This window comes from Lepidochelys kempii, chromosome 11 (genome assembly GCF_965140285.1).
Source record: "Lepidochelys kempii isolate rLepKem1 chromosome 11, rLepKem1.hap1, whole genome shotgun sequence".
In the NCBI taxonomy this organism is placed as follows: domain Eukaryota; kingdom Metazoa; phylum Chordata; order Testudines; family Cheloniidae; genus Lepidochelys; species Lepidochelys kempii.
Window position 1 is genome coordinate 55,835,556 of NC_136390.1, and position 24,197 is coordinate 55,859,752.

At 40.2% G+C, this 24,197-nt stretch overlaps 1 protein-coding gene across 5 annotated transcripts in view; it reads left to right on the forward strand.

Moving 5' to 3' along the window:
- Positions 1-5,233: 5,233 nt before the first annotated feature.
- SLC39A10 (solute carrier family 39 member 10) overlaps positions 5,234-24,197 on the forward strand; it is a 78,292-nt gene continuing 59,328 nt past the window's right edge. The window contains exons 1-2 of one of the 5 annotated variants that reach the window (XM_073306240.1): positions 6,176-6,257; positions 7,751-7,913. Coding sequence is in view for 3 of the 5 variants with exons in the window: in XM_073306238.2 (XP_073162339.1) it covers positions 6,162-6,257 (96 nt within the window). In the remaining 2 variants the exon portion in view is untranslated. Of the gene's footprint in view, positions 5,506-6,077; positions 6,258-7,750; positions 7,914-24,197 lie in introns of those variants that run through there. The other 4 variants (XM_073306241.2, XM_073306238.2, XM_073306239.2 and 1 more) reach the window with 4 other exon arrangements.

Here is a 24,197-nt window from a genome sequence, read left to right on the forward strand (position 1 = left end):
ATTGGAGTTGGCACAGGTAACTGATTGGAACATAGTAAATAATTCTGCTGAGGGACAAAATAGAATACAATCTGAAGCTCACTCAGTTTAGCAGGGCTAACAGAACTAAAAAGCAGCAAAAACATAATTTTATCACTATAGTGAACAGATCTGACTCTGAATATGCATGGGGAGTAAATTGTTGAAGTTGCCACTTTTACATAGTCACTTTTCACAGTAGAATTTCACTTAAAAACTGATCACCAATAAGCCTACTACCTCTGAGGCTTTCACAACAGTATCTGGGTAGTTCCCAAAAAGGTCACCAGACACAGGTCTGTGTATGGCCCTCTCCAACTCTATCCCCGTCATTGCTCATTTCTTTGATGTCCCCTAGACTGAAAGTTTACAACCACTTGTGCAAGTAGTCAAGCTTCATGCTAGGGATTGTAGACCCTGAAAGCCTCCCACCTACATGTTTCAGCGTAGCAGCCATGTTAGTCTGTATTCGCAAAAAGAAAAGGAGTGGCACCTTAGAGACTAACCAATTTATTTGAGCATAAAGCTTTCGTGAGCTACAGCTCACTTCATCGGATGCACACCTACATGAAAATTTTTAAGGGGACTCCCTACCTACCCTGTATCCAGTGTCCTCTCCCAGCATCATTCCCATCCTGTACATTGTGAAACAGTGTGCGTCACACTGCCTCAGTGAATGTTAGGAAGTGTAAATAAAACAACAGACCAGATACAACAGAAAATATACAGAAAGAAAACTGGAAATCTTATACTAGAACAGCATATTTCCAGCTACAGGCCAGGAGATTATTCAGTAGGGAAGAGGGAATGCTTTATATGCTATCCTCTGCTACGCTCCTGATCAGCTATTGTCTACTTACTTCTGAGCCAAAGCTCTTTTAACAGATGATCAAGCATTTTACTAAATTCTTCTTTATGCTTGGCCAGTATGGCTTGAGAAGGCTACAGAAGCGTTACCCATGTTTATTCATTTCCTTGAGCTTAAACCTGCCAGATGACGTCTCTATGAAACTCTCTAACACAGTGGCTCTCAACTTTTCCAGACTACTATACCCCTTTCAGAAGCCTGATTTGTCTTGCATGCCCCCAAGTTTCACCCCTTAAAAATGACTTGCTTACAAAATCAGACTTAAAAATACAAGTGTCAAAAGCACACTATTAGTGAAAAATTGCTTTTCATTTTTACTATATAGTTACAAAATCGGAATATAAATATTGTACTTGCATTTCAGTGTATAGTGTGTATAAACAGCAGTATAAACAAGTCATAGTCTGGATGAAATTTTAGTTTGTACTGACTTAGCTAGTGCTTTTTATGTAACCTGCTGTAAAACTAGGCAAATATCTAGATGAACTGATGTACCCCTTGGAAGACCTCTGCATACACCCCCAGGGTACATATACCCTGGTTGAGAACCACTGCTCTAGCAGGCTGGTTGACAGTGACTTACAGAAATTAAATATGTCTCTGACTTCTGGCTCAGTCTGTCACAATGAATAAAATACAACCAAAGATGTTTGTACAATTATTGAAAGTGTAGGAAAGGGCATGGGTACTTAGGGAATAGAAACAAAGAACTAATGTCGTATTTTATTTGAAAAAAGTATTCAATAGCTGTAAAAGGAAATAAGCGAAGGAGCAGACAGAAAATGAGAAGGAACAAAAGAAGCATAGGAAGAAAATTTTGTAACACCAAAATCCAAACTGTTTAGACTGCAACTGGTCATCTCTCATGTAAGCAAATCACAAAATTATTACAGTAAAATAAAAGTCAAATTTTATAGAAACAGATAACATTGCTTCTCAACTGCTATATATTTTCATTTAATGCTCTAAGAACATAAGAACGGCCATAATGGGTCAGACCAATGGTCCACCTAGCCCACTGTCTGTCAGTGGCCATTCCCTCTGAAGCATCTGACATTGAACAGGGCAATTTTGATTGATCCATCCCCTTTTGTCCAGACCAAGCTTCTGGCAGTTGGAGTTTCAGGGACACCTGGAGCATGGGGTTGCGTCTCTGATAATCTTGGCTATTAGCTATCGATGGACCTATCCTCCATGAACTTATCTAATTTTTTTTAACCTAGTTATACTTTTGGCCTTCACAACATCCTCTGGAAATGAGTTCCGCAGGTTGACTTTCCATTGTGTGAAGTAGTAGTTCCTTATGTTTGTTTTTAAACCTGATGCCTATTGATTTCATTGGATGACCCTTAGTTCTTTTGTTATGTGAAAAGGTAAATAACACTTCCCTATTCACTTCTCCATAGCATTCATGATTGTATAGACCCCTATCATATTCCCCCTTTGTCATCTCCTTTTCATTCCAGACTGAACATCCCAGTTTTTTTAATTTCTCCCCAAATGGAAACTGTTCCATACCCCTAATTTCTGTTGTCCTTCTCTACACCTTTTCCAATTTTAATATATCTTTTTTGAGATGTGGTGACCAGAATCGCATGCTGAATCCAAGGTGTGGGTGTACTGTGGCTTTATTTAGTGGCATTATGAAATACTGTATTCTGTTTTAATCTCTCTCTTTCCTAATAGTTCCTAACATTCTGTTAACTTTTTTGACTGCCGCTGCACACTGAGTGCTTGTAGGACTTAATGCTTTGGTTTCTCAGTTTCTCTGCCCCAATCAGCATTATGTAGCCATTGTAGCCATCTGGTCAGTGTTCAACATCCTCATTGAATCCAGGAAGTCTGGGATACATGTTTACATGTGACTATGTACAAGAAAAATTAGCTTCCTTATAGTAAGGTAGTTACCTAGTAACAATCTAATTTTTATAAATCAATATCCAATACAAAACTACACACTGGTTTATGAAGACTGGAGTTTTAGTTAATGAACACATTCGTTACAAGATATGTAGCTGAATTAAATTTCTTCCTACTACTCTACAGCAGGTGTATCCTTATGGCACTTAAAATATTAAGTGATGTGCGTAACATTTTGAGGGGGAAAATAAATAAAAATGTATTCAATTAAAATGAAATTTTAAGTTTTCTCTGACTTTTTCTAAATGGCAAGCCTATTTTCAGTGGCTTTTCCCATCTTTTTTCCACCCTTAGACTTCTGGCTAGGTTGCCAGGTTTCTCTTAAAATCAGTTTTCTGTTTTGTTTTTTTAAATAATGACTTTTTAGTTTTGTTTTTCTATCTGATTTCTATAGACCACACTTTTAGAAAAGCCTCTGTGCAGCCTCTAAGGCTCCAAGTGTGCATATATATATTTTAAACAAATGAGTAATACCATTGACTTCAGCTTATGTGCATAATTTTCCCCCCTCAAAATTATCTGCATATTTATTGCTTAATGTTTGATGTTAAAATTGTAATCATTGACTTCCATGAGACTATTTGCATATTTAAGGATAAGCATGTACTTAAATGTTTGCCCGATCAGGGTCTAGTTTTACATGCATGATCACATGGCTATGCAGTGATGCACATATTTGTCCATTATGTGTCATAAATTAGAGGCCTACAGATGAAATCCTGGCCTCACTGAAGTCAATGAAAAGCAAAACTCCCATTGACTTCAATGGGGCCAGGATTTCATCCCATCTTTTAAAAATGTAGCCCCATGTCTGCAAGAATGTCTGGGTCTAAATTCCCCTAAACTTTGATGTGTGTATTTAAAATCCTGATCCACATTTAACAATTTGGGTCAGTCTTTCCAACAAGATCATTTTCTTTTTAACTTTTTTCATATAGTCTTAAAAGTTTAAACTTGATTTAACCTTATATTGCAAGAAATGGAAGAGATTTAATTTTTAAAGATTTCTATGGTGGATCACTCTATGCTTTGATCCTTGGGTGCCTCTGGAGGCCTATATCCTTTGTGCTATTATCATCATTATATTAATGTAATTATCACTCCTAATTTAAATGGAGAAGTTTTTAGTGGTTACTGTATCAGTGTTTGCCACCTGACTTCTTATTACATGTGTACCACGAACAGTATTATGTATTAGTACCTTCACTGTTAAAAGGAATACAAAAAAATAAACCCACTGCAAAGGACAGAGTGTAATCAAATTAGCTTACAGTTCCAGTTTTGTGTAAGTATGGATGTACTGCACAGTTCCTGCTTTCTTTCCTAACTTGATTCCCTCAGTAACCAAGGAAAAGAAACCAAGTAGAGAGAGTGAGTTTGTGAAGCTTTTGAATTTTTAATAAATCTTATTTGCATTCTTTTTTCAAATGAATGTTAAAAAATCCAACAAGCCTTGGATGGTCAACCCTCTATGTCTGCTGACCAATGCCATTTCCAGTGTCAGTCCAAAGTGTGGCATCTCTTGCTTTTAAAATAGCTGTTTGGGACTTAAGCTGCTTTGAATTCACTTAAAACAGCACTTTGAAAAATCTTTCTAGTCATGTGTAATGGTTGTGAACAGATTAGAAAGTTTCTTTTCAAGCCACTCAGGATGAACCAAGCTGCTTTAAAGGTGACATATGCTTTAGCCAAACACCAAATGAGCTCAATACGGAGTTAAGTGGTTGAAACTGAATGACCTGTGACATACAGGAGATCAGACTAAATGATTTAATGGTCCCCCCTCTGACCTTAAAAGCTATGAATGTGTGTTTAGAAACTGCTTGTAGTTAAATTGGTGCAATCTCTTACTGTCATGGCAGTCATACTAGTATAAAGGTGCATAAGCTTATATGGGGTAAATCTATGACACTGTACTATACCGGTATAGACTCTCCCCTTTATATCAGTATAAATACCTCCACAGGGAGTTGCACCAATTTAATACATCAGTTAAATCTACAGCTAAATCAGTACAAAACTGGTTGCAGACCACCCCTTAAAAAAGAAAGGACCTGTCCACATTTGGTATATTTGTTTCAATTTACCTAATAGCAGCTTTGACCTGTCATGATTTTTTCTTGTTTTTTTTTTAATAAGAATGCTTGATGACCTGGACTTTAACTGGAAAAGCAACCATACCCAGACAAAAAATTAATCTTGCAATCACATACACTTTGCAAATACCGAGTTATTGCCCAGTAACAAATTCTAATATCAGGTAGCAGATATAGGACTCCATTCTGCATTCCCTACTGTCAATGGGAATTTTGGTTGCAGAAGGATTGTAAAACAATCTAATATCTATGGACCAAGTATTCTGCTGGTGTAAAAGGGCAAAACTTCATTTAAGTCTACTGAGCTGTACAACTGTACCCCAGCACACAGGAGTGCGATGCAGAGTTGCAGTGAGAAGCACAAATTAAGGGAGCCCGGTGCTGTGGCTTGAACGGGTCTCCAGTAAAAGCTGTCGAGAAGGTGACACTGTTCTCCTATTCAAAGTACAGAAAAGCAGAAGTTGCAGCCGTTTAATTTGAATGGATTGAACAACCCGATCTAGCCCAACTACCGCTGCATCTGCCAGATTAAAACAGCGCTTTAGGGTCGCAACTCGGGCCGGGGTAAGGCCACATCGCGGCACGCCCGCTTTAAAGTGATCTGTGAGTATCCCCCCCCCCCGCACCAGGACCCCCCCGCGCGGCACCGGTTCAACCACCTTCGTTTAAAACCTCCCATTTTGCTGAACGCGGGCCGCAGACCAGGCGAAACTGAAACCCAGCCCGGCGAAGGAGCCCGGCTGCGGGGAAGGCCGCAGCCCGGGTGGCGCTGCCCCGGGGGCAGGCGGGCGCCTGGCGACGCTCCGTCCCGCTCTCTAGCCCCTTCGCGCGGCGCCCAACCCCAGCGTCCCTCCTGCGGGCAGAGGGGGCTGGGTACGTTCACTCCCGCCCCCCCCCCCGCGGCTGTACGGGGCCTGCGGCTCCCTCTCCCCGCCGGGGCCGCGCGGGGGGGAGTCTCACGTGCCGCCCCCAGCAGGCGCGCGCCAGCCCCGCAACAGGGTGCCCTGAGGGCAGCGCAGCATCCGGCGGACTTGCCAGACGGCGCATGCGCTTCTGCCTCCTGAGCAGACGGGCGACGAGCTTAGATGCCGAGGGAGGGGGGAGAGAACAGAGGGTGTGCTACGCCGTTTACGTAGAAGGGGGCGGGGCGGGGGGCCCGCATTGGCTAGGCCGAGCCGCCAAGGTGGTTGCCTAGCCTATGCGCATGGTTGGTAGCCGTGTGCGTGCAGACCGCGGCTGGCTCGGCGTAAGTGTGTTTGATGAATGGCGTAGCGGGGACGGCCGCAGCGGAGGAGGAGGCGCCCCGGCGGTTTGGTACCGAGCGGAGAGGGAGATGCACACGGCACTCGAGTGAGGTAGCTATAAAACCCCATTTGTTTACATTCCCTCCCCCACACAACCGGCCGGCGCTGCCGCGAAGGCGGCGGCCGGGCCCCGGGCCGGCTGGGAGGCGGGGGGCTAGCGGCCACCGTCCCTGCGCGGGCTGCAGAGCCGCATATGGGGGGCAGCGAGGCGGCCGCTGCCTCATCACGTGGCGGCGGCGGCGGGGCCGGCGTAGTGAAGGGGCTTTGGGGGGGGGGGCTGCTCTATTGAGTCTGTCCCAAACTGCTTCCGGCCGCAGTGAGGGCTCCCCCTCATGCAAACGCCCCCTCCCCCCAGGTGCGGCCCGGGAACCCCCCTCCCCCGGCCCAGTGCAGCCGCCCGGTAAGGGGGGGAGGGGGCTTCACAAAAGGCCTCTCCCTGGAGGCACCGGGGTGACCGCTCTGATGTCGTGGCAAGGCTGAGCGCGGTTTCTCACCGCTGTGAATTGCCGCCCCAGGGGCTGTCTCGGGGGAAGGGCACCAGGCTCAGCTTTGCAAGCTGTAGTCACCAGGGTCGGGGAGGTTCCCAAAGGGGGCTGAAACCCCAAGCGCTCCCTGCACACCCCATAGCAATAAACCCAGCTTCCAGCCGGGGCTTCATGGGGGTGACTGGCCTGGGTGGGCCTCTTCCCTGGGGAACAAACGTTTGCTGTTGGCCTCCAGGCTGCATGCCCGTTTCCCTGTGCTCTCAGCTCTACAGCCAGGTGTGCGTTATAAACGTACATCACCATAGCTACGTTTTTCGGGGGTGTGAAAAATCCACATTCCTGAGTGTCACAGTTACATCAACCTAACCCCCGGTGTGCACAGCACTATGTCAAAGGGAGAGTTTCTCTTGCTACTGCCTCTGCTGGAGATGGATTATAGGAACAGGAGATGCTTTCCCATCTGCATATAGCATCTTCATTAACCTGCTGCAGCTGTGCCAGTGAAATGTTTTTAATTGTAGACCTGCCCTAAATTAGTGTGTATATTAGGCCTTCCCAACCAGCCATCATTATGCCTCATCTGCAGCATGTGCTTGGAAGGACTACCTTCCTTAGAATTATATAGAAGGGAACACTATTTTGGAGTCTGAGTTGGTGAAACTTAAGTATCATATCTAGGTCATGTTTACTTGGGGGGGGAACAGTGAAGTGGGTGGGGTTTATACTTTTCAGTTTAATATTCTTGGTTTGCTCTGTTGGGGAAATTTCTTATCATGAGGTGCATCTCAGGTAAATTATGTGCAACTTTCAACAGAGTCAAAAAAGCAAGATCTAAGTGGTACTGTTAAAGGTGAGGGAAACTTGGTTGGTCACTGTCACTGAGACAGCTTCTGCAAAATCACCCAGTCACAAGCGGTATACAGGAAAGAAAAATAAGGTTAAGTTGATACAGCAATTAAACACCTATTGCTAGCCTTCCACCTCACAGGGTCCCTGAGCTGCAGCCCAAGCTTGAGACAAGCTCTGTGTGGCTTGAATGCTTGTCTCTTTCACCAACAGGAGTTGGTCCAATAAAAGATACAACTTCACCCACCTCGTCTTTCTAATATTCTGGGACCAACATGGCTACAACTACACTACATACAACTTTTAGAAAATGGTTAAAGGCTTTCCATTTTTCAGTGCCTGAACTGGTTCTTCTGGAAGCATTACCAGCCGGAGAGTGAGTTTGTGTGTGTATGGGAGTGGGGGTGTGTGTGTGAGAAAACCTGGATTTGTGCTGGAAATGGCCCACCTTGATTATCATACATATTGTGAAGAGAGTGGTCACTTTGGATGGGCTATTACCAGCAGGAGAGTGAGTTTGTGTGGGGGGCGGAGGGTGAGAAAACCTGGATTTGTGCTGGAAATGGCCCGACTTGATGATCACTTTAGATAAGCTATTACCAGCAGGACAGTGGGGTGGGAGGAGCTATTGTTTCATGGTCTCTGTGTGTATATAATGTCTTCTGCAGTTTCCAAGGTATGCATCCGATGAAGTGAGCTGTAGCTCACGAAAGCTCATGCTCAAATAAATTGGTTAGTCTCTAAGGTGCCACAAGTACTCCTTTTCTTTTTACTCCCTGATAGTAAATCATGTTGAGATGCTGTGTGGGATACAACTCTTTTAATAGTCTCTGCTCTCTCCCCCCCCGCTTTTTCTTTGCCTTCTCAGTTCTATCATTCTCAACTATTTTGTCTGTGCAGCTCTTTTCTCGCCTCTCCATTCTATAACTCTTCCCAAAATGCTGCTCAAGTTAAGACAGGTATAGTTTTAGCTTCTAACACTACAAACGCTTCACACATCTAACCTAAATAACTACTCTTGTGTAATAATTTCTCATAGTAGAACACCATGGATTTGTCTACGCCACACAGCTTTTAGTGACAAGACTGTGTCGATGCAGCCTTGTCGCTAAACGTTGGCATGTGTGCCGACAAAATACTTCTAGCCCTGAGAGCGGCTTTTGCTTTGTCAGCAGGACAGCGCTCCTGCCGACAAAGCCGCGTTCACATTGCCACTTGCCACAGAAAAACTTTTATCTGTCAGGGGTAGGGGGGCGCTTTTTAAAGTACCCATGAAAGACAAAAGTTTTTCGACAAAAAGTCGACAAAAGTCGACAACTTGGCAGTGTAGACAAGCCCTATGCCATGCTTTTTCCATGTGAGAGCGGCAGCCTGAAATCAGCACTGAAAAATACATATTGAAGGCATCTGGTTAGTGTTTAGAAATTGAGAATTAGTTGGTCTTTCAACTGACATTAGTGGTTCAAAGAGAGTGTATGCTTTTTAAATTTTTTAAAAAATGTTCTTTTTGGGGCTACAATGCAGAATAACTAATGTGATACAAGATGATTAAAAATAGATAATATTACATTTGCAAAGTGAGTACACTCATTAGACTATCCAAGGAATTTTTTTCATTAATAGGGTCTCTTTTGGAGACAATAAGAGGTTGCCAAAGGAATGGCTTCTAATTTAAAAAGATTTAATTGTGTATCCTTGGAAAACTGGTGGATTTCTTTTGGGGGAAAGGGGAAGGGAGGAGGATAAATAAAACATACCACTCTAATCCCCAAAAAGGACTTCTAACTTCTTTTGTATAATTGTTAGTGTGTGGAATATTAGTCTAAAAGGAATGCTAATGTAAGAAAACTTTCTGAATTAATTAATTCATCCATGAGTATTGTCAAAGAACAAATGTAGCAGAATGGGTAGCACTTTCTCATTAACAAATTTGTTTTGAAATAGATGTCCTTGTCCAAAATATTTTTTTAAATGTTATTGAATCTTAAGCCTTGTTGTTAGAACTTTAATTTTTATTTAGTCTCCTTGGTCAAACAATGCAACTATGTACTTTTGGAAGAATGAGTAGTAGAGACCCTGAAAACTGTGTGTAGATTTTCTTCTGTAAATCAGGGGTTCTCGACCTGGGGGTTGGGACCTTTCAAGGGGTCGCGAGCTTGTTACATGGTGCGGGGAGGATGTCGAGAGCTGTCAGCCTTCACTGCAAACCCCGCTTTTCCTCCAGCATTTATAATGGTGTTAAATATATAAAAAAGTGTTTTTAATTAGGGGAGGTCACACTCAGAGGCTTGCTTTGTGAAAGGAGTCACCAGTACAAAAGTTTGAGACCCACTGCTGTAAATCATACATAGTTTACTTAGTTCATGTAGCTCATGTAGGTTTTTGGTAGGGGAAAGTACTTCAGTGTCTATGGAAGGTGGATGCAGTAGGTAACTAGTATCCCATCTACCAGAGTACTAAAAATAATTTAACATGGAAGTGTAAACCAGCAGGTGAACAAGATTTTAAGCTTACACAATGCTCTTCTTCAGGTTTGGGCAGTCTGAAGAAGAGCTCTGTGCAAGCTCAAAAGCTTGTCTCTTTCACCAACAGAAGTTGGTCTGTAAAAGATAGTAAAAGATAGTACCTCACCCACTTTCTCTCTCTAGCATTGTGGTACCAACATGGCTACAACAACACTGCAAACAACCAATAAGATGCTGTCAGGTCACATTTGGCCTACAACTTATATTTAACGAGAGGAAAAAAAACTCTTAGAAAACAGAAGGCGTTTAGGGATCCATTAGAAATGTACTTGCAAATGTGTTTTTAAAAAAGTCTAGTTCTGATGGTGCCCCTTAATCTACTGTAATACCTGGAAGAAACCCATGCTAATCAGTAGCCTTGAACCCAAATGAGTGTGGCTTGGATAAAAAGTATACCTTTTTCAGTATGGTGTCTTGGAAAAGGTTTCAGCAACAGAATATTGGGTCACATGTGGTAGCTAGTCCCCAAGTATAAATAGTTCATTCCCTTGGTATTTTATAGGAAATACCAATAATATATAAACAGATATTCCTAGTCAAACTGTGAAAACCATAAATTGAGAAATGGGGGAGTCGGAGGGGGGAGCAAATCCAGCTAACATGCATGTACAGGAATAATAGTAGTGGGTACTTTCTGTCTGATGCAGACTTAATGTGTGGATTTGGCCAAGTGAGGCAAGCAGTCACATTTAATACTTTAAATTGAATATCCGTGCATAGTTGTCTGGCTAGGCAGTATAAATTGGAGAAAATTCTGTAATATCTGGGGTTGAAACGTCATTTGGTTACATTTACTTTGATTGTCCAAATGGCTATAATGTGGTTAGCCCTAACTGTGCCTAAGAAAGATGGATTTGCAATATTCGCCTCAATTTCCGTATCTGTAAAAGGGGGATAATATCTACTGAAAGAATGACAGTGGCTGATTGAGAAGATTAATCAGATAGGTTACAAAGTACTCTAAACGTGAAAAGAGGTATACATGTGAAATTTTTGTAAGACAATAGGAGAATGGTGTACATAAAAATAATCTGTTTTTGTGCTGTTTTGCTCAATCTGAGTCATTAAATTTAATCTCCCATTTCAGTTTGCCTGTGACTGAAAATATGGGAGCCTAAATGTCTTTAGCTGTCTTTTGGGGAGTACTGAAAACATGAGCATAGGGACGAGAACCAAATATTATTTTCTTTTCTATAGTAACTTTAACCATGCAGAAAGTATTTTCATACTTCCACAATTGTCTGGCACTTTCCTATAACAAGTATTCAGAATTCTCAAAGGAGATTACCCCTGCCCCCTTTCTCTTAACATCCTTGAGAATGTCAGTAACGTTGCAAAGAAGAAAAAGAAATTGCCAGTACTCCTGATTTCTGTTTTCTTTTTATAACATGTTTTCACAGAATCAAACTTCAGGGACAAAGGGAAACTCTTCCTTCAGTTTTAAGAATCCTTTCTGTGTGGAAGCTGTTAATGTGCACTGCTCCTGCTGTGGAAGGCCAATGTAACTTGTATGTTTTATTTTGCAGAGTCCAACTCAGCTTTTAAAAACTTGCCCCTTAAATTTAGTTACCAGCGTATAGGGAGCATTCATCATGTTTTCTTGTTATAGTATTTGTCACAACAAAAACTTCATAGCCAATTAACACTTATTAATCTGTAGGTGAAAGGCCGCAAGCAATATCTAAGGATTCAAAAAGAGAGGAAAAGGTCTTATATAGTTAATGTAGAAATTTGTTCTTTTTCAAACTATAGCTGAGATTTTATATAAAGTGTACCCCGGGTCAACAACAAAAAGTGTTGAGGCACCACTTAACAAAAGATGCCAGCAACAATGCGGCCTGAAGCATGTATCTGCCAAAGGAGAAGAGCTCTTTCATTCAGAGGCTTAGGTCACGTCTTCACTAGCAATATTAAAGTGCTGCTACGGCAGCACTTTAACATGGCTTGTGTAGTGGCGGGATAGCGTTGGGAGAGAGCGCTATAAAAAATCCACCTCCACGAGGGGAATAGCTACCGGTGCTGGGGCACTGTCTACACTGTCACTTTACAGCACTGAAAGTTGCAGCGCTCAGGGGTGTTTTTTCACACCCCTGAGCAAGAAAGTTGTAGCACTGTAAAGTGCCAGTGCAGACAAGCCCTTAGAGAAATGATTTTGACTCCATACTGAGATTCTACTTTCGTGTGTGTGTTTCTTTTTCATATGGAGCTAGTCTGTAGTATGAATAAAATCAGGGGTGTGAAAGGAGAAAATGGTTCTTAGAACAGCAGCATTTTTATCTTTGTTTTTTAACTGGCATCTTCTAGGTCACATTTGCTTTAACCACATTATGTGATAATCAAGATGGGAAAAATCTACTAGACCTCTAAAAACCAGAAGCCAACGGAAGATTGGCAGGAGAAACCCCAGTTCCTCTCCCCTAGCTTCTGGAAGGGAGACTCAGTGGAATTGTTTGCAGGCTGGTGTATCTGGTCCATGCCCAATCTTGGTTTATAAGGGGCCTGACTAGATTTGGAACTCATTCTCTCTTCTCCGTTTGTTAGCTGCTGCATTACCCCTCTAATCCCCACCTCTCCATGTCCCATGTCTTTCCTTCTGACCCCCGCCTGCTGTAAAGGAGGAGGAACTACTCCAGCTTTCCTCCAGCTACTGGAAAAGAATGGTGAGTTTTAGGCTATGGCTATACTACAGCTTATATCGGCATAATTTATGTCACTCGGGGGTGAATAAACCACCCCGCTGAGCAACATAAGTAACACCAACATAAGTGACTGTGTGCACAGCGCCATATCGGAGGGCCAGTATAGCTTCTGCAGTTCACGGGGGTGGTTTTATTATGCCAATGGGAGAGAGTGCTTCAGTCAGTATAGAGCATCTTTACCAGATGAGGTGCAGCTGCAGCAGCACTGTACCTGTAGACATGCCCTTAGTCTTCCTCCTGCTATCACTTTTAATGTCTTTGCTAAAAGAAAAGGAGTACTTGTGGCACCTTAGAGACTAACAAATTTTATTTGAGCATAAGCTTTCGTGAGCTTCATCATCCGATGCAGTGAGCTGTAGCTCACGAAAGCTTATGCTCAAATAAATTGGTTAGTCTCTATGGTGCCACAAGTACTCCTTTTCTTTTTGCAAATACAGACTAACATGGCTGCCACTCTGAAAAATGTCTTTGCTGTGGCTCATAGCTTTCAGAGGAGCAGTACCACGATGCTGAAGAGAATGAGTCCAGTTTTACTGAGGCAAAACAAAAAAAACCTGAAGCTATCTTAGTTTATCTTGTAATTTTCACTCTGCTGCTTCTTGAAAAACCATGAACATAAAAGTAGAGAGAATTTTCTGCCACTGCTGGGAATTCTTTTGGATGAAGGGAGTGGAGAAAGCAGACTCCCAGAACAGTTTGGGATCAGCAGCAAAGTAAAGCTAACAGGCCCTTGTCAATTTCACTGCTGCTTTTCAGAATTTTTCAGCTATTGTGAATCTAATGAGAAAATCTCCAGGATCATTCTATTACTAATGGCTCCGCCTACTTCCCAGCGAAAGCTTTTTATTGTCACTGCCTAGTGAATGCATTTTTAGTGTCTATGCTTTAGATAATATGTGCTGTCTTTTATATTGATGCTTATACTTTCTTAACGTTAAGCAAAGTAAAAAAAAAGATTTTAAAGATGTTTTAAAACATATTAAACACTCTCAAACTAGAAAAATCAGTTTGGGCTAGAACCGTGTAACTCACCTGATTGTTCCTTTATGTTGTGCCTCCATAACCTTTCAGCTGCGAACTGTTCTTCAGGGACAAAGCTCAAGATCTTTAAATGGTGGGGAGACTTTTTTTTTTTTTTAACTAGTCATAACTGATATTTGTTTGCTAATCTAGGTGATCTGAAATCTAATGGTCACATTTTACTGGAAGTTGATGAATGACTATGCCTATGTTCAAAATATGTGACTGACTCACTCTATTAGTTGAAATATTTCTAGACTTTTTTTGTGCCCAGTTGTAAGGTTACAATATCCTACTAGATATTTTTAAATAATTAAAAGTAAATATGTGGGGATTTTATTTATATAGAAGTCCAATAGCTTGTATAAAAATAGGTGCTTCAACGGAGGCCTAATGTCAGATTTTAGTCCAGGTTATAGACACTTCAAAAATAGAGATTTATAGTGGAAACTGTGAGAGATCCTAACTGTTGCTGCTGGCAAGTGCTACTAACTAAATGCTAAAAACATGAAGTCCACATTGACCCTGTCATCATGTGAATGTGCAGTGATCACCCAACTTTCAGTAGTTATGTAAACAGAGCTCTGTTAGCCTTTCATTCAGGGCTACAGTGCTGTGGTCACTACTGAATGGATTAAAATAATCCTGTGAGTTATGCATGATAACTGGAAATGTAATCTGATGTACTGCTGATAATTGATTAGTATCTAATAAATAGCTTTTCCCTACAGTAGATCTAATTAGCAATGATAGTGCATGTAGTCATTTTTAGTATTGATAGTCCAAGCTATATGTAGCACAAAGAAAATGTAACTTGCTTTAATTTTATTTAAAGCATTCTTTAACAGAGATGTAAATAGAATGACCAAATTCAGTTTGTGATTTTTTTTTGAGAGCTGCATTAGTGTGTCATCTTAATACTGGTTTTTCATTTGAAGTGGAGCTAAATAGTGCCATTCATCCAATGCTGTCTGGTTATGAAGTTGCTCATAATGGTAGCAGTATGTCTGTTCTACAGCTGTGAATGTATTAATTAGCAGTCTTCTCTACAGGGCAAGTATCCTACACAAACAGCTGTATGTTTTCTATGATGGTGGCTGGTAGACAATCCTCTAGATCTATTTGGCTGACAGTGCCGAACAGTGGCACTTCCTCATTTCATACTGAATGCAAACTAAACCAAAAAAGCTTCCTTAAATGTTTAAACTGAGTACTCAATATCTAGGTTTTTAATAATTTTTTTTATAACCTAAAAACCCTACCTATGAATTTAGTCCTGGAGGGTGCCAGATTGACAGTCGTGGAAAGAGAATTCTTCTACTTACTGCTCCCTCAACCCACGTGAGCAGTGATCTGTAGGGGGACCACTTGTAGGGGTAAAAGGATAATTCAGTATCCTACCATCCGAATTATTGGCCTCTGCTTAACGCTTAATTAGTATGCTAGCTAGTTTCAGTTGCAATGGCTGTGTTTTGTGATGTGGACAGCTTGCCTCACTAGATTTTTATGCTAAAATATAGTTCACTTATTTCATGTACTGTATGATACATTGGGGACATCTGTGACACAGCAATTAAACACCTGTGGATGGCCTAGGGCTTGTGCTGTGGGCTGTAAAGTAAATGTGTACATGTTTGGACTGGAGCTTGAACTCTGGGACTCCACGAGAGGGAGGGTCCTAGAGCCCAGGCTCCAGTCTAAGCCTGAATGTTTATGCTGTAGTTTTTAGCCCTGCAAACCTGAGTTAGCTGACCCGGGCCAGTCCCAGCTGTCGTGGGTCTCTTACTCCAATCTAGACTACCTGTAGACGAAAGACTTGGTTCACTACTAACCTGGGCTGTATTTGAAGTACTGGTAGTTATTTACAGGAGGCTCTATATTTTGTTCAGCAGTCTTTGGATTATTCATTTGTCCTTTACTCTCATTTACTTTTACGTATCTTCATTGAAGTGAATGGAATCTGTATGCATAGACAATGACAGAAATTAGTTGTTAATGATGGTCTGCCCTTAGCTAACATCTAAATGTTTGTGAATTTATTGTACATTTGGTTATTTTGTTCACATTTTCATCACAGGGAAACTCTCTTACTTGGTTCTTGTATTGAGACTCATTGCCATAGCATGAGGGGAATGTACATAAAATAAGACAAAATATATTTTGCTACTAGAATTCATAGATTCTTAGTCAAGAGGAAGGTATATGCATTTCTGACTCTTGAAGTATAAAAATCTAAAGTACCAAAAGAGGTTCATTTTTTGTTTAGTGGATTCATGGCACAATCCTTATGTCAAGTGACTTCACTGAGCACATGATATGTTTGAATAAAGCAGAGAGGAATGTGTAAAAGTGTTTATGATGCTTGGAATTAAGAAACTGCATGAATGCTCTTAGTGGGATGAGTTATGGTAAGGGGATATTTTAAGACTTTTAAAAATGACAGTAGCTGAAGCTAATTATTGTGAATTATATACTTGAAAATAAGTGTTTTTATTTTGTACTTAAATTAGTGGTATAAAATGATTGTATTACACCAGAAGTAAGTGGTTCTAGTTAAATATTGTAAAAATATTTTAGTTGTCTTCAAAATACATTCTTTGACTTCTGGCACTCTTTTTCAGGATTTCCAGTGCCAAAGGGCTACATATGTTGATTTAACATCTTTCTTATAAGAGAGCAAAGAATTTATGGTACTTTTAATCTTTGGACAGGAATATTGGCTCATAAAGTAATAAAACTTAATCATTCATTAAGGGGCACTAATTTTTTGTATGGTGTGTAGAACGTTTTGTGTTTTTTTTTAAGTTCATGCTTTCCTGTTATTACATATTAAAATTGAACTAGGAAAGTAACTCCAAAAATGCAATTGTGCTTAAGACAACATACTACTATTACATTTTCAATCTAGTAGTAAAATTGAAATATACAAAGTGTCATTTCCTTGGAGAGTGTTTTCGCAGCATCTACAAAGGAATTGTACAGAAATTTAGATTACTCTTTTATTCTAACTTGATTAGTTTAAATTCACAATATAGGTTTGAAATTACCTTCTAAGGCAAGGTGTTAATTACATTTTATAACAAGGGGATTCTCAAAGGGAGATAGTTATTTCAATTCAAGGAAGCAGACATATACCTAGCTGTGTGTCAGATAAATATTATACAAATACACAAGGGCCAGAACAATTATGGGATTGTTACTTAATTTTGGTCAGTATCATTTATGTAATCTTGTACTTTACAGTAACTTCCAGTAGTGATGAAAGAACACCATGATGATCCCTGATGTATTATGCTTTTCACTGAGTACACTTTCCAACCTTAGTCCACATATGCTTTTGGATGGGTGGGTAAGGGGGCGGTGGAGAAGGACGTTTGAATTTCTGATGCCTTCAACAAATACTTTCCTTTGACTGCCTGGTAATGACCAAAGTATTATCCAAGAAATTTTCTCCTGCTACCATCTACTCCGAAAGGTAACTATTTTTTAATGCCGAATTTACTTTATCTGTAAAGGTGCAATCTGAATGATGCAGAAAATACAAGCAGCTTAACTGAGAATTTCTTAATATTTAAATCATTAATGAGAAAATATGAGACAGTAAGAGAACCTGAGGTGTCCTTTGTCTCCTATTATTTTTTACACTTTGTACTTAACACACTGTTACATTGGCTGAAGATATGATAATCTGCTAGGCATGTGAAATTTACTAAAAATAATAGTCCAACCGTAACATAATTATCTAGGGCATCAGGTTATGGGATTTTTCCAGGCCTTGGAGTCAAAGTTCCATTGAGAACTAAGGTGTCAGTAGCTAGACATTTGCTGTTTCTACTCCAAATAGATGACCTGTGCAGAGGGACAGGTTGTAACTTTAATCTGGCAGTGACGCAGACTGATGAGAGGGACAAATTATTTCAGTGAATAGATAGCACAAAAAGTTAGTGAAGTGGCTCTGTGATAGGATGAGTAGAATAAAATAACCTATTATGCACTTTAATACGTATAGAAATCAGAAAATATGGGTGTGGAACTCTCAGGAGCTGAGCACCTCCTACAACATGTTAAGCATCTTCAGCACCAGTGGTAGTTGAGAGAGCTCAGCATTTCTCAGTATATATATAGTATACTTATATGTAATAATTAGACTAAACTTTAGATGTGTCTTAGATGATCTTCTTATATTAAGAAGATTCTTTATGTGCAACGTTTGATAGCATCATAAAGATTGAACACAGGGCAGATTGATTTAAATCAAAGCAATTTACATTACCAGTTTTTATCGTGATTTAAATCAGCAAGCAGGAAACCTTGATTTACATAATGGGTTTTAATCATGTTTTACATTTGTACGTTTTAATTATTTTCCTAAAGGAAAGCTAATTCTCATTGATAATCATTAAAACATGTTGATTTGCAGCTAAATATAACCATTACATTAAATTTGGTGGTGCTTTTTGCTAGCCATGAGGATTCACGTTTATTTAAACAGTTATGTAATTTAACATACGTTGATTCAGATTCCTAATTTTTACATTTTTTATTATTTTCAAAAATGGTGAATAATGTGGTGATTAATTTTTTTACTTGTGATTAGTGTCAAGCTCTATTTGGATGGAAACACATTCAAATAAAATGCACAGAAGCATTTTAATTGATTTTTATTAAATGAGCTGGAAACATAAGAAAAAACTTTATCAAAACGTGCTTTGTATTTAAAATTAACTGGCTTATTAAATAAAGGAAATATTGCCAGTAGTTAGTGAATTGAACTGATTATTTCTGATCAATGCCCTTCAAGATTTTAAAACTAGTAAATCTCATCCTTTCACACTTAGGCAGGGCTACACTTGCAGTTGTAGAGCGCTGGGAGTTAAACCAGCCTTGGGAGAACACAGCAGGGAAAACGCTACCGAGTGTTTACCCTCTCAGCTGGAAGCGCACTGTCGTGGCCAGATTAGCAGCTCTTGCAACGCCACAAAGGGCAGTGCGTGGTGATAGCTATCCCACCATCCAAGTGGCTGCAACGTGCTTTTCAAATGCGGGGGGTGGGCTGGATTGTGACAGGGAGTGTGTTGTATGTATGTGGAGGGAGAGAGAGAGTGGGTTTTTGAGGGGCTGAGAGCGTGTCGGCATGCTGTCTTATAAGTTCAGACAGCAGCAGACCTTCCCCCACCTCTCACTCGCTCAAAGCAAGCAGCATTCCTCAGTAATGGTTCCTTTGTCCCGGAGCAGATAAGCAGCCAGCTGTCAGAAACTGAGCTTTGAAAGGGCATATCCGCATTCCTACAGCGAGGTCAAAACAATGGCAAGAGTGGCCACTTGACTTAAGGGGATTATGGGACTTTCCAGAGGTCAATCAGAGCGCAGTAATGCAACACCTTGTTCACACTGGCGCCGTGCCGCTCCAGCGGAGGCACAGCAAACGTTATTCCACTCAGGTTGAGTACCAACAGCGCTGTAGCCGCGGAGTCAGAGCGCTCTATGTGCCTTGCCAGTGTGGTGGATGGGTAGGGAGCTAGAGTGCCCGGGGCTCCTTTATTGTGCTGTAACTCGCAAGCGTAGCCAAGGCCTTAGTTTTTACTCTTAGATTGGAAGAAGAAAACAGACTTTTCTCCTTTTTCAACTCCAAATTGACTTCTTAACTTGAGTGAACTAGTCAACTGAACTAGTTGAATAAACTGAAATGAAGAAAATATTCTCTGTGCACCTGTAGAAGAGGTTACCGCTGTAGAAAGTTGGTTTAGCACTTCAGCAAACTCTGGTTTCAGGTGCGTAGCCATTTTCACCATGTTCACTTCACCATTTTCGTGGTTTGACTTTCTTTAAAACTTGGCAGCAACTATGTACTACGTGATGTTTTTTTTATTTAATTTAAATGATTTTAATAGATTTAGGCCTTAACATGGGTTGTCAACTTCAAACCTAATTTTAATAGGCTTATTTTTTTAAATAAATCTATATTTAATTTAAGTAAAAAAAAGAAGTTATCAGTTGTTACAGTTTAACCCATTGATTTAAAACACTTCTAAAGATGATTTGCAAATGCATCTGACACACAAGAGAACTGCAGAAAAGTGTGGTATGCTCAAAATAACAAGGGAAAATAATTAAGGGACAAAAAATAAACAGAAAAACCCTTCCTGTTTTTTTTAAAAGAAGGTCCATGAGATCCAGGCCTTTCTGATTTGCTGTTTGCTACTTGGAAAGATCTTTTCTGTTGTCATTAAACTGTAGCAGAGAAGAGTCTACCTATGGAATAATAAAAAAGTTTAGAATAATAGAAAGCAGTTCATGTTAAAGTTCTGGAATTCTTAAATATTTTGTGTTTAAAAAAGCTTTCAAATTATGCAATATTGTAATAAATAGCACACATGCCACTTAAGTTATGGTCAGACTCCAGCCTTCACCAAGTTTCATGATCAGTATGACATCAATGAAGAGCTTACAGGGTTCTCTTTCAAAGGAGGAACTTGGTGATCCATAGGGGAAGTGATATAAAGCTAAAAGATAAGGCAGGGTTTTAAACGTGGCAAATTTAATAGAATATGCCTCTGAAAGCTCCTGCTTACTTGGGATATTTTTGCTATGCTAACACATTTGACTTGTTTTTTAAATAATCTTGCCAATTATCTATCTTTAAAAAGAAGGAAATGAACTACTCATTGTACATGTTAGTTACATCATGTCTTGATGTTCTGCTGAAACAAAAATCCTTGAATTGTCGGGTTTAAATTTCTGTCCAAAATTGTCAGGCACAGTCTGTTTTCAGTACCTATTCAGTTGTCATTGACTAAAATTATTAATGCCAGGCTTTGCACTGGGAACCACTGCCTGGTACTGTCAAAGTGTTAGAGACTTAGTGGACAGTTGTCTTTCCCTATAGAACTGGATTGAGCCACTAATAAAATTGTATGAAAACGGAGTAGAGATTTCATCTGGCCTTGGAGTAGGAGACAAAATCATGCAAAGTTGAGAAGGCCCCCAAAGTGCAAAATAATGACTGAAGGAGGGAAGAGACAGAGTTAAGTGGCTCCGGGAGTAGAAGAGGAAATATTTCTACGTATATCTTAGTATCACAGTCTCAGAAAGGCAATTAGCATGATGACATGGAATTACTTCAGCAGGTAGCCTTGGGGAACCAAAATCCTTTAAAAATGTGATCATAGTGAAGGGAGAGGCAGTTCATATCTGGCCTTTGTACTCTTATCAGGGAGTGCTACCAGAAGCAGAAAATGAATATGCAGAATTACAGTATAAGCCAGCCACTTACAATGGATCAAATTACATGCAGAAGACTAGTCTAGAATAGATGCATCTAATTATCTTACAGTTATCTTTCCAAATTGATCATATAAGCTAATGAATCATGATTAAGTCTACAGTTTAGTCACAGGTATTTTAGTAAAAGTCAAGGACAGGTCACAGGCAATAACCAAAAAGTCTAAAAATACCCCTAACTAAATCTCAGGTGCTGCGGGGGGGAGGAAGGGGTGTGGTACTCCGGTGGTCACTGCTGCTTATGTGTGTGGAGGCACCCCGGGGCCCCGTTACCAGAGCCAGCTCTAGGCGCCAGTCTAGCAAGCAGGTGCCTGGGGCGGCAAACGGGAAAGGGCGGCACTGAGGCGGCTTTCGGCGGGGCGGCACTCCTCCACTTCTCTCTTCAGCAGCATTTTCCTTCGCCGCTTGGGGCAGCAAAAAAGGTAGAGCCAGCCCTTCCCGCCACCACTGCACCAGGCAGGGGGCAGCCCAAGGCTCTACCGCCACTGCTCCTGGACCCGGTGCTCCGGGGCAGCACCTGGAACCAGTTGCCTGGGACTGCTGGAGCAGCTGCCAGTGCGGCTGGTCCCAGGGCCACCCCAGCTGCTCCGGCAGCCCTGGGGTCAGCTACGCTTGCAGCTGCAGAAGTCATGGAGTCCGTGACCTCTGTGAAAGACTCGCAGCTTTAATCATAATGCATTGTCTAACTTGCTTTCTCCAACCAATCATGATGTGTGTCAATAGAATGTAAGTAACATGGTGATGGGCCCATGGGAAGTGCACGTAGGTAGTTGCATAGTTAAAGGAACGCTTAACTTGAATGTTTTTAAATTGACCAATAACTGTTCTGTTAGGATTTTTCCCAATCTATTTTTAAAAGAAAATTCTTTTTAAAAATGTGTGCAAGTTTCCTGCTTCACTGTTGTGTTTATAGGGTTCATTTCAGAAAGGGAGATACTAACTATTCAGGGAAAATCATTGAAATTCACCAGACCCAGAGTGCTCACATATGCACAAAATAAACACGCTGAAGAACAGAGTTTGCCATCTTTTTGCTACAGTAATCCTGTGTAATACAAGTAACTATAGTAGATATAACATTTTCAGATGATGACTTTCCAGTTTTCCTTCAAAGTGCTGTGTTCTGTAACTGAATATGGCAACTAATGCTTGAGTGAAGTTGCACTTGCATTGTGGGTGTGTAGGGGCAAAGAACTGAGGCCAGAATAAACACTTGCCTCATATAGTTCTCATAACAATCCTAAAATGGTAACCATAAAGCTTTTTAAAATAATCTTCACTAAAATAAAGCTAGGAAGAGCGAAGAAGCTCTTCTTCTAGAGCTAGGAAGAGCGAAGATATTTTACAGTAATCATATGGTTCTGGAGGTTGTCAGATATTGAGGTCTCAGTTGAAATGAGTTGTGATTGATAAAGGTTTGCTACGCAACTATTGTAATTACTGTCTCACACTACTCAGAGGAGCTCCAGGATGAAATAGTGTGACTTTTGTAGGTTGTAAGTCATAGACCTGGATGGCAGTGTGTGAGGAGGCTTTTTCACTACTTTGATCACCTGTAGAGAAGAAAGATGGCCCAGTAATTATGATTAGGGTGGTAGTCTGGGATTCAGGAGACCCAAGTTCAATTCTTTGCTCTGCCTAAAATTTCCTGTGATTTTAAGCAAGTCTGCTTCAGTTCCTCATCTGTAAAATGGGGATAATACTACATCCTATCTCCACAGGGGTGCTGTGAGGATAAATACATTTAAAAAGACTGTGGCACTCAATACTATGATCATAAAGGCCATACAAGTATCTAAAATGATGGCTTTAAAGCCAATCTCAAAATATGTGGTGGTGATGGTGTTAATTTTTTTTTAATAGGTAGTACAATAGAACCTTAGAGTTATGAATACCTCAGGAATTGAGATTGTTCGTAACTCTGAACAAAACATTACTCATTCAAAAGTTTACAACTGAATGTTGACTTAATATAGCTTTGAAACTATACTATGCAGAAAAACGCTGCTTTTAACCATCTTTATTTAAATAAAACAAGGACAGAAACAGTTTCCATGCTTTGTCAAATTTTCTTATAAGCTCTCCTTTTATTTTTAGTAGTTTACATTTAACACAGTACTGTACTATATTTGTCTTTTTTTTTGTTTTTTTTTTTGTTTTTTTGGTCTCTGCTGCTGCCCGATTGTGTAGTTCCAGTTCCAAATGAGGTGTGTGGTTGACCGGTCAGTTCGTAACTCTAGTGTTTGTAACTCTGAGGTTCTGTTGTATATCTGTTGGGGCAAAGAGGTAGTAGTGGTGGCTATAGCTTGTACCCTTTAATTTGGAAACAGATATATATGTATATATTATACACCATAATTGTTAGGAACTTGCTAGATCAAGGCCTAAAGTCCCATTTTCAAAAGTGATTTTTTGCATGTAGGATCCTGAAGTCATTTTTGAAAAATTTTCCTGAAGTCATTGGAGCTAATCACTTGCTTAAGTGCTTAGGTGGATCAGAGCCTTACTGTCTTGTATAACTGGACATAAAATTTATTTAGCACTAACTATCTGTAAGTCTTGTGATATATATATTTGAAGATTTTGTTAGTGTTTCTTATTCTTAAACTGCAGCAACAGAGGCATGTAAGAATTAAACACCCATCCAAGACAATGCTGCCTTTCAGCCTATTTTTTTCCGTGAAATAATTAAACATGTACAACAGTTCCTGCTACTGATAAGAAAATAAAAATATCTCCATTACTTTTTATGGTTAGTGGCAACATTCACGAGTCTAGTTCAGCATTGAGAAAAAACTCTTTTCTATCATCTAGAGTAGGAAAACCCAATCAGATAGTCATTCTGAAGTGACCATCTAACTCAAGGAACTGCTTTAAATCTGTATTGCTCTGTTAATTCAGACAAATTACTTAGTTTTATTACACTGGAAAAACAATATTATTTACAGCACATATGTTTTTATGGTTCACATTCTTAAACAACACATGAGCACTAAGCTTTTGATAGAGCATTATTAGACAATAGAATATTGACACTTTACACTTCCGAAAGTTTCAACACTACAAGACTAAAAAAAGTATGCTTCCACACACCATATGTAAATTATTGTCTCCCAAGTATTTTCCGAAGTAAAT